General features: G+C 37.6%; 1 protein-coding gene across 1 annotated transcript in view; it reads left to right on the top strand.

The window, feature by feature from the left end:
* Window positions 1-17,225, top strand: part of CFAP99 (cilia and flagella associated protein 99) — a gene marked incomplete at both ends in the record, with an annotated part of 54,605 nt that overhangs the window by 24,800 nt on the left and 12,580 nt on the right. Inside the window, 7 exons of the mRNA XM_084286804.1 lie at window positions 2,242-2,322; window positions 4,505-4,570; window positions 5,513-5,572; window positions 7,700-7,788; window positions 9,847-10,051; window positions 11,788-11,929; window positions 13,159-13,310. Of these exons, the coding sequence (XP_084142930.1) occupies window positions 2,242-2,322; window positions 4,505-4,570; window positions 5,513-5,572; window positions 7,700-7,788; window positions 9,847-10,051; window positions 11,788-11,929; window positions 13,159-13,310 (795 nt within the window). The remainder of the gene's footprint in view (window positions 1-2,241; window positions 2,323-4,504; window positions 4,571-5,512; window positions 5,573-7,699; window positions 7,789-9,846; window positions 10,052-11,787; window positions 11,930-13,158; window positions 13,311-17,225) is intronic.

Here is a 17,225-nt window from a genome sequence, read left to right as displayed (position 1 = left end):
ATAAGGTATTTCTACTTGGATGTGTATTTTGGGGCTGGTTAAACAAAACTGAGCTGATTTCTTAGAAATCATTTGTCATTCTCCAGGTATATGTCTCTCTGCACATTTAATGCGATAACTAGTCTGTGTTGGGGCTGGAGTTTATCCAGGGCTGCAGGAGGATGCATTCAGGAGCAATTTGTTTCTGGGCCTATTAAAAAAGCTTCTAGTTCTGCTCCTTTCTGCATCCATGCATGGTGTCAGCTCAGTGGGTACATCATGCAGGTTTGTTCTTCCTTAAATTTCTTGTTATACCTTAAATAAAACCTCCAGTAAAAGAGCATCCAGAAAGCATAGGTGAAGCTGGCCACAGGCAAGCTTGGTGTGCCTTCCTCCCAGCCCCCCTTTTTCACTTCAGGATTAAGTAGGTACAGTTTGGCTTTTCTGATCTCCCCTATTGCTGGAATTTGCAATTTGCTTAGAGTGATTTATTCATCCTTGTCTGGCAACTGCACGCTGTTTATTGTTATAAAGGGTAATTGCGGTGTTGTCTTTCTGCCTGTCTGGTGGGTACTCATCACCATGGTATCTGAAGGCTAAATTACAAGGCTAGGATCATTTTTGAAACATCTTATTGAAAAGTCGCCTCCTTGAATTACTTGGAATAAGCACAGAAGTTTCTGCAGAGAGATCTTCAACTCACACTGGCAGATGAGTACAGTTTTGTAGGTAAAGTACATGACAAGGAAGAACATTGAAAGAAACTGATACTCATTGCTGTGCAACCCTTCGCAAATTCTCTGGACTTTAATTTCTCCATCCATAAAAGCATAATAAAAAAAAAATAGATACTGCTGGGAAATACTTTCAGTTCTACTTCACTTAAAAAGCTCACAAAAATACTTAAGCAGTCTCATCCATGCATTTAATTGCTAGCCTTTTCTATTTGTGCATTTGTTTTTCCTGTAGATAATGATGTCAAATAGCAAAGGCAGTAGAAAACACGAGTTTTTCAAAGCATAGCTCTTTCTATAGTCCAGTAAAGCTGGTTGGGATCCCCCCACTTCCCTGAACTGAGTTCCAGAACGATACAGATTACAGATTTTTCCCAGTAACTCTTGAATTAATTCTATAACTTTGAATGGAGATAGAACATTTTTAGCAAGATAAATACTCAAGCAGATGCCCCGTAAGCTGGTGGACTATCTCATCCACCCAAGAGGGAGACATCCAGTCTTTTTCCAGATTCTGCTTTTGTACTAAAGGTATTGCTTACACAAATACTTAAATGCCCCAGAAGCCTGAGCCTAGATCAAAACGATGCAGTCCTGTTTCCCCCTTCTGCCTAGTTTATTGTTGAGCCATAGGACAGCCAGACTATAAATCTTTCCTGGTCATTTTATCTGTACCACTTTCTGACATGTGAATGCTTTCCCAAATGTTTGACTAATGCTGGAAGGGTCCTCACAGTCCTCTACCTCCAAACATTTAATCTACATTTCCAGTGATGTCCCTTTACAAGCACATCAGGGCAGCCACAGTATAACAGAAAGAAGGTTCATTTTGCCTGTTTGTTGTTTTTATTATTATTATTATTATTATTATTATTATTATTATTATTATTAAATTTTTCCAGTAGTGGCTAAACCCAGACGTCTAGGAGGAACACAGTGATAAGACAAGCATAGTTGCTGCTTTCCCCAACAACCTTCTCAGCTTCCAAACATTCAAAGACGTCCTCAGTTACAATGCAGTGCCTGGGTGTTTAATAACCCTCAAAGTATTTTTCTTCCCCAAACTTCCTTGGACCCTCTGTAAACTTGTCGACACGCACTGTGCCAAAGAGCTCCACCACTTAAGTTCATACAGCTACCCTATCTGGCTGTCAGAGCTATGAAGCTGAAGTTTGTGTGATGCCAGACAGAACTTTTCCCCTTCTGATAACTTCTTTTTCCCCTTCATCGAGCCTATGGTGTTTACTGTTCCCTCAGCCTTTCTTGTACTAGTTCCAGATTATTCTTTCTTACTGGCCCTTTGTCCAGGGCTTATATTACACTGCACAGGTCTGAAAAGCCTGGGTGGTCCCAGCTAATTGGAATCTGTCCATGGCTTCTATGCTGGCACTGATAGAAAAGAATCAATATTTAGAAAATAACTGCAGCTGTTTTACAGTAAAGGTGAATGTGGTGTTTTCCCTGCAAGAATATATCACTTTAAATGTTTTATATCCCATACTGTGGATATTATTTTCTTTTTATTTAGGTTCCTCCAAGTACCTACAAGCCTCCAAAGGAAAAAAAGCAACTAAAGGAAGTCAAAATAAAAAATCGACAGAAAGCAGAAGTAAGTGTATTAAGTTCCTGTTCCAGTGTTTTGTTTCTTCTGAACTCTCTGTTCTGCAATTTGTACCAGTTTTCACAAATCTAAGAACTCTATCTGAAACATATTTGCTTTTGTAGCTAATAGGTCACGGCTCTTTCTCTAAAGTCATGAGGTCTGTGTTCTCTATTCTGTTCTATCATCCTTTGCCCATCTTCTTTATTTTATTATCAATTTATTAAGATCCACCTTTTATTATTAAGGTCACCTTATATTCACAAGAATTACATGAGGGATTATGCAAATAACTATGTAAGGTAGCAGAAATGCAATTACTTTCTTTTCTTCACCAGCTTGAAACTGGCTCTTTTACTCCCACAAGACATGTGGATATTTAAGGCATTCACTTAATAATCAAGGCTTCAAAATATGAAATATATTCAATATTTTTGTTTGCTTTCTATAGTAACTGGTAAATAACCACATGCCATTACTGATTTAAAGTATCAGTAGATCCTGAGTTCTTTTTCATGTGGAATCCGTACTCATTCCTTAAGTGGACTGAGGGAGTGGGAAGTCATCAGCATCTGTAAAGAAGCAGAGTACATGGTCTGTATGTTAAGACAGCAAGAGAAAGGAGGGCCTGGTAAGTACCCTCACAGAAAGACACAGATTTAGTTATTTGAATTGATCCAAACTTTGATATGAAACCTGTTCAATAAGTTAGCTCCTATCATGGTTAAAGCGGATTGTTGCCTTCTTCTCCTTGGAAGGGAATTAATTAAATGTCAGTTCCCACTTTCTTTCTTTCTTCCCACTCTGTAATCACCATATCCAACCCAATCACAGCATGTGATAAAAGGTGTGCTATTTGACTTGTTTTTATCTGCACTCTCCCACCTCCATTCTGAAAATGCCTTACTTTAGCTTTCACTAGCTAGTACAAGACCATTTATCACTGTTCTGGGCTCTTCATGTGTCCTTGTGCATGTCCTTGTGAAAGGGGCATTGGATTCTGCTCCTAAACGATGGTAAAATAGTAAAAACCTTAATGTGTGATAGATTCTAGGGGGATAAACTTTACATTCCTTTTGCTGGCCCATCACATTGCTTGGTATTTCATTATCAAACAGTACTGCATTATTTATTATACTTGTATTATTTCCACATTGTGGAGAAAGCACATTGTATGCTCATTTATACGTACAAACTTTCTAGAAAAACTGGGGAGGAAAAGCAGGATATCACAGTGCCTATATTGTCAAAAATCTATGACAACTGTAAAATCACTTAACTACCCGCCACATTCTTCAGGGGGGAAAATGCGTGAATGCAAGGAACAAAAGAAAACCACCACAGAAATCAGAGCTGCATTAACAGCAGTTTTTGTTGCCTTTGGAATGTTATAAAAGGCATCCAAAGCATTCCCAAAGGTCAGTTCCCTACACTGTTTGCTAAACAAGCTGAAATGTTGGGTCCTAAAAGAACTATGCATTAAGAAATGCCATTTGTTTCCTAGAATTCTTGCAATAGCTATAGATGGCATTATAAGTACTGTGTCTGAGCAGCTTTAAAAGGCAGGAAGCCATACTCAGTACCGTTACGGATGTGTGGATGTTATGGACAGCTGACCACCAGAAAGATACTGGAAAATCTAGCCTGTGTTTCACAGATTGGGTTAAAGATTACCGATTACAATCAAAAGAAATATCCAGAAACAGGAGATGGGGCTTCCTGTACTTCCCCCTTGGAAATGACAGACAAAATTAATGTTACGGATGTGCCCATTGGAGCAACCCTTGGTGCTCAGATCTGATCATAGTCTTCTGATTTAACAGAAGAACAAAGCCATCATTTATTAGCTATGTGCTAACAGTTACTAGCTATGGTACTGATGTGCCATAGATGATTATGAGGCTTTTAAGAAGTTGAATGAGCAACGTCTCTCATGTGGGCAGACGTAGCAAAGGGCCTGATGCCCTATGCAAAGGATACAACCAGGTAGAACTGTTCAGACAGTCAAGACTTGCCTACAACAAGTCTTTCATCAGGAATGAAAATTCTTTTCAATGTTAAGTCCAGGCTTCATTCATTGGAAACAAGTTAGTATATTGATCTGTACTGCAGGGTTTTTTTTTCAGATAGAAAATTCTTATTAGAGAATTTAAATGTACCGTACTCCTTAAGTTAATTGCTTTAATTCTAGGATCTGCTTCTGAAAGCAAACACTAACCAGTTCAAGTGTGCAACCACGAATCCAAAAAAGGGAGAGGTATGCTACAAAATACTTTATTATCTAAAAATTACACAGTGTGAAGATGAAAAATGGCTGAGGTGTATAAAGATATTGCAAAGTATTTGAAAAATTTTATTTGTCACACAACTTGCAGTTGTGTGGACAGTTCACATACATATTATTTTCAGATCATGCAACATACTAACATCTGCTTCTTTGCATCCATAGTGCACAACCCCCTTTTCTTCTGGTCCTACTTTATTATTCTGCTAATTCTGAGACCACGAGCTTTCCTGTGATACTACAACAAGTCTCCAAACCACCAAAATTCCTCTGAACCCACATATTATTTTTTCATGGAGCAGTCAAGCTGAGGCAGTAACACTCCCATTCATACAGAACTATTGCTTTGGTTGATTCCCCATTTGCAACTCTGTCACCAAACCATATATTCATTACATCTGCATATTCTATTCCCTGTGTTCATCCCCATAATATCCAGACACATTCACATCAGTATTACCATAAAATGAAATTAATAACCATTGCTAGAATTCTACCACTTTAATATATATTTTTTAATATCCTCTGGCACTGTATTTTGTCTTCCCAGTATCTGTTTCAGCTAAGAGCTGAATACATTCATGATCTATACATAGAACTCAATAGTCAAATGAAACATCACTGTTTTTGGTATTATTTTAGTCAAGAAGGGTTATGGAAATCGAAGAATCTTTGCAATAACTTTTTTTTGCACCCATGTTTGCATGGTTATTTGATAAGAAATATTTCCACTGCATTGGATGTATATAGCAAGTTTTGGAGGATATAACAATCACAAAATATACTCCATGATCACAGTTGTTACTGTAGATGATTATTCAAGAGTGATTTTCGGTAAAGATCTAATATTCTTCTGCTGAGTATTTGAAATTCTCACTCTTAAATGAAAAAATGTATTTTTGTTTTGAACTGCAGAACACACACAACGATATGAAGAGTAGGCCAGCATTCCGGGCTCAAAAAATCCAAAGCAAGGTGAGTAAAATTTCAGATTCCATTTCTAAATGTACTTGAAAACTTCAGAGTAAAAGAACACAAATTTTGTGGGAATGCGAGTTCTGCTGGAATCCAGGGTTTTACACGAGTTGTGCAGGAGAATGAGGTGGATTAGGGCTAAGGCTATAAAGGTCTATGGACCTTTTACAATCCACAAAGAAATGGTCAGGGAGCAACAAGAGTGTGGCTACTCCAGGAGGGAGGACAAACTATGAGCCAAGGGTAATAAAATCACAGGCAGTGCCCTCACCAAGCAGGACATAGGCTACAGTATCTGAACAGGCCAAGGCTGGTGATAGTGACAGGCTCTGCTGACAGCTAGTCATCCTTAGACAAAGCAAGGTCCAGGGTCAACCCAGGAACTCCAGTCAGGAGACACTGCTACAACATCAGCCCAGATCCATGCTGGAAGTCCAGTACGGACAGCAGGAGAATTGTGAACCCATGGTTTAAGAACTCAGCACAGGGACGGAACAATCTTGTATCCATAAATCACAGTTTTGATATGAGATTCTAAAGAACGAAGATTCCAGTTAATGACTGTCTGATATGCAATATACAATCTGTCTGGATGTTTGTCTTGTGTCCTTCAGACACAGTCAGGTCACAAAATCCACTATACTGATTGTTTCTCCTCTAGGATTTCCAAGGGTTGGAGAACTGTAAATACAGAAAATGGTCTGTTCACCATTAATGGTACAGAACATGAAAACTCAAGTTGCTCTCTCTGCAATAATTATGGTACAGATAATGTTTGCTCTTATATCATTCAATCTGTCACCTTTCATTTGTTTCAAGTTCATATCCAGAATAATTTAATGTGGAGACTGCGTTTGTATTGTGACCTCAAATACCTTGTGAGGTCTACCTACTCTTTAAAGCCATCTTTAAGTACATTGTTTGGGGTTCTTGTCCTAAATTCTTTGAGTTATCATCATTTTGCCAAGAAATAGGCAGGTAATTAATTTTTGTCCATTAATATGGACAGCTCCATTCCAACTCTAAACGTGGAATACTCAGTAATTCTACTCACTGAATTTCTAGGTGGTACCATGCATTTATTATCCTCAACGTGCCTAATTAATATGAAGTATAAAATATCCCTTTGCTTTTCCAGTTAGCTTATGTGTTTCAGGAGACCGCAGAACATATTTGCACATACAATATTTGCTTTAGTGATTCTCTGCATCTGTTTCTCAGCTACTCATTAAGTTGTTAATTTGGAGTCTAAATAGACATTTGGATTCTAAACAACTTGTCTGGACTTAGGTCAAATGTGTTGTGACTGAACTTGGTTTTCTGCAAGAATGATCCCAGTTCTTATCCCACTTGCACTGCTTTGTCTTGGTTCTGATCAGTTCCAATTATACACATCTGCAAAGGTGTTATTTTGTTGTCTGAACAGTCTATGTGTTCAAGGAGCATTTTAACTGGAAGAGAGATTGTTCCCTTCCTCATGCAGTACTTATAGGTTGTCTAGAAGTTAGTCCTAAGGCAGTGCTCTGAAGAACCACAGAGCAGCTACAGGATCTAGTCCAACTTGTACCATGAAGGCTGAGAGTCACTGAGAACTTTGCTGCCTCTGTCTAGCAAATGGATATGGCAATTGGTAATACCAGCTGTCTTAGAAATATTATTAGGTTAAAACAGTGATTATTTGCAAAAAACTTTTAAGACCCTTGTGTGCTTATGATTTACTTCAATGTTTTTGGCCAAGTTGTTTTCCCTCAGAGATAGGCACACAAAGTATTTAACTTTGGAAGCAGTTGATTTTCTTTGTTCAACCCAGATGGAATCCATGCACACTATGTATATGAGCACTGAACGAATGAAAGGAAGTGAACACATTCCAAGGGATTTGACATGGTCCAAGAGTGATTACAAATTTATAATCCACTTGGGGGACTTTGCTGATTTCTTAAGCAGCTTGAGTGGTTTATGAACAGCATGCAATTTCATTGTGAATGTCAGATTAATGCTAGATGAATGCTTTAAGCAAAATTTATGCTGTCTTAGGTCGATTTATTTAACCCATTGAAATGTTTTTATACTCTGTTTTATGGTTTACATTACTAACGATAGTATGTACATTCCCTTTCTTGACAGATTGACAATATACCTATTAAATTAAATGCAGCAGCTATTTTAAGGGAGGGTGCCCTCTATCAGCGGCAAATGGAACAGGAGCTCAAGAGGTACAATCAAGCATCTTTCTCAGATTATTTTTCACATCCCTTGATACAGAATAATTAACCACATGAAAATAACCCAGTAAACTCCAAGTAAAGTAATATAAAGGATCTGTTGTAAGGCATTAGGAAGCTGTTCTATAAACATATAAACATTGCTGACAAAGAGAAAAGTTGTCTAAAATGAATGTCTACATTAAAGTCATTTAGCTAGAGATGCTGTAGAAGTGTGACAGTGTTCTGATTTAACACTCTGGGTAGTGTCCACTTGTAAAGCCCAATAAGGATCACTTGTTACATTTATTCCAATTCTCTCAAATAAATACTGTCCCAAATACACATTTACCCCTGTCCATTATAAAAGAAGCATATATTTTAAGCCAAATCATTTCATATACCTTCATTTTCTTTGACAGTTTCTGGGGAACTAAATGCCAGATTTGATAGTTGAACTTGTTTATCCGTATATAAAAATACCTGTCCATTTCTATCACAGTCAGCTGTCATGGAGAACTAAGAGCTTGCTGCTCCACCAGGCAAATGAGCCAGGAGCTGAGAGTGACAGCAAGGCATGTAAGGACAACATCCTGACAGCAAGTACAGGGATGGGCACACGCATACCTGCAGCATAGCTTAGGCAAGGACAGTGGCTGTTAGCACAAACCGAAATGCAGCTCCCAGAAAGAAAGTCCACGCACACATAAGAATTTTCACAGCTCTTCCTCACACAGCTCTTTTCACTGCAGTCTGATCCAGTGGTGTACAGCTGCACCACAACAGAGCTGCCTTTGAACACAGAAAACTAAATCCTAGGAGTGGGGAACAAAAGGTTGCAGGTTCTTTTGGTGCTGTTAGGGCTCTGACATAAGGAAGCCTGACAAAGTGGCATAGGTTTTCAGCTGATGTTAATTAGAGAGAGATTGACTTCTGAATGTACACTGCAGATTGTATTCTATAACTAGAAATACAGAACATTTTCAATAATAATTTTAGCAAAGATAAAACCTATACCATTGTCATCTTGATTTAGTATTATTACTAATCCACCTAACTTAGCAGGCTAAGGACTAAATATTAGCATTTTAAATCCTGGAATGAGTGCCTAAAGTTGGATTTAGTTTTTGGATCTAGCAAATTTTGATATATGGATCAGGATTTTAGCAGTAAGATATTACACATCACTCAGGTTGTGCTACCTCCTATCATTAACAGCTGTGTATGCATATTGAGGTTTTTTTAATACAATTATACATGATACTGTTCACTCTATCTGGCAGAATTTTATTCCACTTGGTAAAGGAAGAGATTTTCCCCTCAACTTAACACTATTTTATATTCATGAGATGTAATCTTCATCTGCATTCAACAAACAGCACGTACATATATATGCATTGGGGAGCAACAATAAGGCACAACTCACTGCATTTTTGTGTCTCTGCCCAAATTCTTGGCTCACTCAATCCTCTGCTGCTGGACTTTGAGGGGCCTGCTGCAGGGCTTTGCTATGCTTCTCTCTCAATCAAGCACAAAAAATAAGAATGTGGTTTTGCTTAATTGAATACTTCTTTGCCTCGTTACATGTTATAGGATTATTTAATTGATACAATACAAAACAGATAGAATTAAGCAGAGAAAGATTTTAGTTCTCTATGTTAAAGTGGCCAAGAAGACTGCCAAAGAGAAAAGTTTCTTGTTCTTTCTACCTCTAAGCAAAGTAATCTTCTGAGAAAATGTACATACCATTGGCCTGATTCTTCTTACTCCTTGTGAGAATACATATATAAATAAAGTTAAACCTCTCCTGGGGCTTTACTGTTCTGAAAAATTTCACACCCTCATGCACTTTTTTCCTGCCCAGCTTTCCCAGGCTTTCTTCATAGTAGGATCTCCTCTTACACTGGAATTAAAATGCATTTGTGAAGTGACTTAGCTACAACCACCTTTTTTCTTTGGAGAGATCAAACACTTTATGTCACAACAAACTGATAGAAATGTTTTACAAACCAAGGCCGTTGCTGGAGAGCCAGATCCCTACTATGATATACTCTTCTTTCACTCTTGCAGAATTGAAAATTTGCTACGAGGGGCTGGAGACCCATCTGAATTCTTGGAATGGCAAAAACAGATGCGTGGGAAAGATTTGGAGGAGCAACTGGCTGAAATAGAGTGTAGGAGGCTTCAAGGGAAACTGAGTCATGAAGAGGCAGTTTTAGCCCATCAGAATGTAACTCAAGAAAATAAGAAGAAAGCTGACCTAATGAGAGAAGAGGTAATACATATAGTGTTCAAATTTTGCTTGCATTAAAGCAGTGCAAAACTTACCATAGATATAACTAGATATAATACATATATATAACTCTTATAATCAGTTATAAAAGTTCTGTACAATGTCTTTACTCACGGGAGTCTGCAAACAATTAAAAAATACTGCTATAGCTTCCAGACACAGCAATACTTATACATCTAAGCATTTTTTACAAGATTTTGATTTGACTGGTAGCACTTCTGAGTTCAGTTGAACAGTTTAAAGCATTTTGCCCTATATTCATGTCATTGTGAATATTCTTTCTATACAGATACTGAGATATTAAGCACTGTTTGTAAAGAAATCACCAATATATGACTAATTTCATTATTTTGTTAAAATGAGAGCCACAAATATAAAAGAATTTGCTTTCTACAACTGATATAATTCAATTTACTTCATATTATCTGACATGCCTGGATCTCTCGTAGGGGAAAATTCAGACAGGGAACCCTCATTAGATCTACATACATGAAAAATGAATACTTACACCAAGAAGTACCTCTCACACATTTTACAATCTTGCAAATCACATTTTTTCCCAAAACATTGTTAGATCTTTTCATTTTTTTTCCCAAACCCCAATACATTTCTCGTGGTTTTCCTATAAACTAAGCAAATGATCAAGGAATCACCAATACTATAGACTTAATATTTTTAATAGTCACTATCACACATGGTGTCCACTGCTTTTCTTGTCTCATCCTGATTTATTGCTATGCCCATAGGCTGGCCAGTACTTTTGGCCACCTCTCACAGATGTCTCAGTAGTGTCTCAGGAACTTAGGATTGGGACACAAAGGTTTTTGTAAAAACTATACTACAAAAGGGAAACGTTCTTAATGTGGTCCTTTTCTGTCCTTTAAAAAAAAAAAAAAAAAATCTGAACCTTTTTTGGCATTATGTCTATCTAGACACTCTGTAGCAAGAACTTAAAGTGAACCCTAACATGTACAACTGTGCATGGTATGGTTGGTCACACCCATTCCAAAATGATTGTAACTATTATATTCACCTTGATTTCAGGGCACGTATGTTTTATTTTTAACAGAAATATCCCCATCTATATTTATCTGGGAATGTGCAAATCAGACTTGCTCTAACCTCACCAATTCCTGGCAGCTCCCTTCACTTTCCAACAGATGCGAACAGGGCACTCTATCCATGACCAACAGCTGTCATGGTGGCCTCCCTCCTTCTTTTAAAACTCTAGTATTCCATCTGAAGCAGAAAATACAGAAAAGAATGTTAGAAAATTGTTTTCTGCTTCCTGTTTGTTTTGTCTGGCATAGAAAGGAACGTGATCACTAAAAGTGGACTTTCTGTATGTTACAGATATACAGCTCAGGCCAAAGAAGATCCTGCAAGCATACAACTGTCTGTGTATTAGACTGGCACTCTTCTTGGTATCTCAAAACCAGATCCAGAGATGACTTTTTTTGTCTACTTTTAGAAACATATGGGAGAAAACCCTGGGAAATTGCAGTACAAATGTTATGGAGGGCTGTGGTGTGAAACTAAAAGGTAGAGAGGGATGCATTAAAACTGGGTCTTTATATTGTCCCCAGCCAAAGTCCTTTGCTGCTTTTGTGAATGATGTAGTGCTACGAATCCATTTACCTTTGCACTGTTTCAATGATTTGAGGCTCTCAGATCACCAGTTATCAGTAATTTTATTAACCTGTTTGTCTGGGATTTAGAAAGCAGAGCTGATGCACCAGTATGCAGAGAAACGTCTCCAGGAACAGAAAGAAATGAGAGAGCTGGTGGAGCAGGTCGTGGAAGGACACAAGAACGCAAAGCAAGCAAAACTAAAGCTTCAGAAATACAAACAGCAGATAGGTATTTATATATTGCCAGAAAAAAAATAAAGAAAGAAATAAAAGAAAAAGAAAAATAGAAAGAAAAAAAAAAAAAAAGATGATGCCAAATGTCCCCAGATTATTTTATTTTAGTGGGGTAATTACAATGTTTACTGAAAGGAAAGGGAAGCTGAGGCAAATACTCAGGATATACATTCCCAGAAATGTAAGCATGTGAATGCCAGTAGCAGGTTTGTAATGGGTAGATCAGAAATTCTAAGCTACTGCTCATGGGAATTACTCTTTGTTTAAAAGGGAAAAATACAGCACTAATGTTCTGCAACTGGTTTCCCTTCCATCTAAAAGCAGCATATGTGAAATGACTGTACATTTTGTCAAATCAAGTTTTGAAGCTCAGCTTCTTGTGATTCATACCATTAAGAGAGGATTTGCCTAGCAACCACTCTGAAAGAATCATAGCTCAAGATTATTGTCTTCTCCAGAGAAGACAGTCTGGAAAAGAAGATTGTAGCTGAGGAAAGAAAAGAGATCTCCCAGAAGGGCAGGATCACGAGGGAGGAGGAGGTAGCACCTCCAAGACAGACCACTCATTAGGATGAAGAGAAATGATGTTACTCATCCTCCATAATTCTTAAAGAAAATTCTTCAGTTAATGCATCAGCGAATGAAGTCCAGGCAGAAGGCCATTCTGACTGGCATGTCTGTACTTACTACAGTGCAATACCATCTTAACCTCTGGTGTACAAGTGGGCTACCTCTGTGCATATTTTAGTGAGCAGAAGACTTTTCTCTGCTTATCTTACTCCGTACTTGAATTTGAGGGGGCAGAGAGAGTTAGCCAGTCTAAAATGGTCTAGCGAAGCCTACCAACCTTTGCAATTCAATGATTTCTATGATATATATATATAGCTTGAAAAACTATGAATGTTTGATACTGTATCATCTCCTTTTATTAAATAATGAAACAGTATACATTAATTAGAGCAGAAATTAGGATGCAATAATTCAAGTGTCTTTTTTATGTATGTATACAATATGCTTCTGTGTTGAATAGAATGATAGATACTGGAGGTGGGAAGTACTCATTTGTTTCTCTAATCATTCCTCCCACCAATGACAGATTGTTCCCTCAAGTACCTTTAGATCCGTATTATTATCGTTATTCACAAATGCGTATGAATTTTCCTCCAGATGGACTACTTGTTAAAATATGCAATCAGCTAACAGAGATTAGTTCTTTTCTTTCAGTTCAGGAAGTTAGTGAAGAAAATCGAGAACTTCTTCGGCAAGCTTTAGAAGAAGAGGAGGAGAAGCTTCGGAAAAGATGTGAATTAATTCAACAAATACGAGCCATTGAATCTTTACCAATCCTTAAACACAAGTTTGTTGATTTAACTGAGGTAAGCCCAAAAGGAAGAACTACAGTTTTTACATAGATGCATACTGTATGTGCTTCACATGTTCAGAGGAATTGTGTACTGATATATCTCAGCCTGCATGCGTAGTGTTAAATACAAAATAGCCCCACGACACAAAGATTAGTTTTGAAATGAAACTTTCACAAAGTTTATAAAATAAAATTTTTACCATGAAGAATATTGTGAAAGTAAGTGAGATCTTACGTAAAACTTCTCGTGGTAAGTGAAATCTTAGGCCCTTTGAACTTTCTTTGAATTTTGCCAATGGTATCTAGGTTTCCCAGCGTCCTTCAGAAAGAGACTACAAAGTGATGACAACGTGTGCTATCCACCTTCAAAAAGTCACAGATTCGTCAATCCTCAGTAAGGACTGACACAAAAAACAAAGTGTGAACTGATGTACTGTTTTTCATAGTGCTGTGTTGATTGCCATGGTAATTGGCAAAATTAATTTCCTGTGCTTTCAAAACTGTCAACATTCAGGTACACACAAGAGATTGTCTGGAGAACCCAAACCTGCTGTTCTGTTACAATGTACTGTGCAAATGCCTTGTCTGTGTGTGGTTAAGTCCACAGTAAATGTATCCCAAACTTCTTGGACTTACTATTGATACACAACTAATATGCCTGGTACTGGGCTTGGCAGTGGGCACTTTTGCAGAATTTCCAGACTTAGTCAGCGTCTAGAAATCTGTTATCCTACCACTAAACTAGAAGCAGAGTAGCTAAAAGATACTCTTCCATTTTTCACACCCAAATTAAAAAGAATAACATAAAATAATATAAAATGACCCCACCAATTTTAAATATAATCATTTTGGTTTTTTTTCTTGCTTTTTTTACTAGTATTCAAATGAAGGTAACAAACTCAAAACCATCCATGGCTAGTCTGCAGAAACCATACAGAAGGAACAGGTCTTCCTTCCATGGGGCTGTTCAAACAGTCTGTATGATGCTTTAGTTTTATCTCCTGCTTCTCTGAAGAGAACTGAGACATTCACTGATTGTAAAGCTACCTGCTGTATTTGCAGGCTCCAGATAAAGCACCCATCTCATTTATCAGAATTTAGAACACATTTAATCTTAAGTGTGAAATAAGTGAACGATAATAAAACCAACTCCCCAGATGTCAAATCCTCCTTTACTCTCTTTGCTTCTCCACCTTTCCAGCCAAAGAATGCAATTCTCCTTTTTCAAACCCAGACTCACTCCAGCCATCCATGGAGAAATAATACTGAAACCTAATAAAAACAAAACAAATAAACAAACAAACGAAAAAAAAAAAAAAAGAAAAGAAAAAAAAAAAGAGAAATAAGTGAAGAGTACAAATAATTACTTTACACCACAGATATTGTAAACTGTCTTCACAGAAATAGCAGAAAGGTACTCCAATCTGTAAGTCTTTTACTGCTCCAGATAGAGCTTCACATTTTGTCATCCCTAAACAGAGCCCTTAGCACGTGGTCTCACTGCACAGTTATTACCCAGATGATTCAGTCACAAGATGTAGGCTGCAAAGTCATAAGATGTAGGCTGCAAAGACACAACAGTATAATGTATTTGGATGTGGAAATGTCATTGCTTCTTCAATCACAATGGTAAAATGGTGCAGGTTCTCATTCGGGCAAGTGAAGGTGATTGGAATGTCAGTACTTTTTTGTTTGTGAACCTAGTTCATTTCATTGCCACTTACAGTGGCTGTCAACCCTTGACATAGATCTTCCGCTGGAATCATGTTTGTTTCTAAGTACAGATATGGCTTTAAGTGCATTTTCCCATCCAGCTCATCTGAAAAGACAGCGGAAAAACATAACTGGTTTCAAGTCATACATGAAAAAATCATTTGAAATCAAGCTTATGCTATTTGTAAGGTTACTGTAGTGTAAGGTTGCTGGAAATGGGCTGGCCATACAGGTCATATTGCAAGTATAAGAGAGTCAAACTGAATGATATCTCAGCTTATTTCACAGTTCCCTTATACTCGCTATTGCGATGGCTCTCAAGAGTCATTTAGCATTCTTTTGGTGATAGCTTGCCCTATTTTTTTCTTTCTACAAAAGGCTTTTTCAGGCTCAATTAAATTAAGTATGTGTCCATAGAATTCACACTCATTCTCACAATTTTTAAAGTACCCAGTCCTTAACTTGATGGCGCTTCAGTTGCCCAAGTATCAGCATTATCTACTGCACAAGTATAGAACCTTTCTTATTTTAGGAACCACTTCACTGAATATTTTTGAAATGCACACACTCAAAGTATTCACCTCTACCATTCTATGCTTCTAGGAAATTCTCTTCCCTGGGCCTTTTTGGTTTCTGCTTACGATGCTCACACACAAACAGTGGGACGTATTTGTTGTAAAATATTTTCCTTTCACTTTCTGTGAATACAACTCGGTGGTCATTGCGTAGCTTATTATTAAATTAGAGGCAAGGTATTATAGCATTTACCATTTGCAAATTCACCCTAAATTGAAATTTGAGAAGGAGATAAATGATCATTTATTGTTTCAGTAACCTATGGTGTTTATGAATGGTGTTTACATGTCTATGAAAAAGATGCAAAAAGAAAACTTTAATATTGAACTCTTCCATCAGTCTTCTTCTGATGTTACTGGTGACCAATGCTTATTTAGGTCATGTTCAGTAAACATGAGGAGTGTGGAAGCAGAAACCACTGAACTAAAACTGAAGAGTCAAGCTTTAGGTGAAAAAACAGTGAGGTGATGTTCTCTTCCTACTTGCTCAACTTCTGAAGCTTTAGGAAGAGAAGCTGTGGGGACCAAAATGGTAGGAGGGACTCTTTGAAATGTTGGTGAAGTCCCCAGGGATGGCTGCCCAAGGCACGTTCTCCTTCGCTGCTGAGCTTGTATCATCAGGCTCTCCAGACTAACTCAATACTGAGCCCACTTAAGCACTATTGCTGTAGCAGCAGGTGGTTAAGCCTGGTTCTTTGTCTTACTTGGTGTTTTTCTTCCAGCTGCCATTACTGTTTTCTTCATCTCTCTCATCTTTCACCCAGATTCATAGACCTGCTGCTCTGAACAGCCACAAAATGCTCAGTGAAGGGAGGGATCCTGACTAGGCTGCTTAGATGACATACCAGGCCAGAGAAGAGGGACTGGGACCACGTCAGTTCTTGCAGCCAAACAATCAGAGCACGTGTCTTTGACAGAGCACCCTTCTCTTTTCCTTTTCCTTTTTCTTTTCCTTTTTTTCCTTCACATTCTGTTTTGTGAAAAACCCAAAAGCTGAAAGGTAAATAGTGTTCTGTCAACAAGCAACTAAGTATTCAGTACAAGGGCTTTTTCCTGCTAAAAAGGATTGTTTGAAAACACAAAGGCTCTTTTAACTGAATAATTTCCATTAAAATGATTACCTTGATTTTTACTTACATAGATTTATCATTACCACTTAATTTCAGTCTTAGAAATAAATTTGGAGGAGTGATTTTTCTTTTATATTGCCCTCCCCTAGTTCAGCCTTTCCAAACCTTGTTATTAATTCTCTATATTCTATGTTCTTAGTTCTATGGAACTAAGTAGACCAAGGCCTTTGTAATTAAAATCTTAATGATTATATCACTCTTAATTTTGTACAACTTTATCTGGTAAGCATCTTGACTTCTTGCACCCATCATATGCATTCCATTATAACATGCCATGGTACCAGATATGTACCAAAGATGTGTACCAAAACTAGGTTGATAGACAAAAGAATGTTAGCTGATGTGTAGGGGGTGAAATTTTCCAGAGAAAACTGCAGAGAGGCTCAATATTCATGTGGGTTTGTGCAAGTTTTCCTTTTATGCAGGTGTATAATTGCATTGACACAGGGAAATGGAGAGTTTATGTAAGAACAAGGGCTGAAAACTTCAAATATATACAACTGTTTAGAA

Source organism: Netta rufina, assembly GCF_964035555.1.
Source record: "Netta rufina genome assembly, chromosome: 4".
In the NCBI taxonomy this organism is placed as follows: Eukaryota; Metazoa; Chordata; class Aves; order Anseriformes; family Anatidae; genus Netta; species Netta rufina.
The sequence above is the reverse complement of the archived record's forward strand: the minus strand, read 5'-3'. Positions and strand labels throughout refer to the sequence as shown.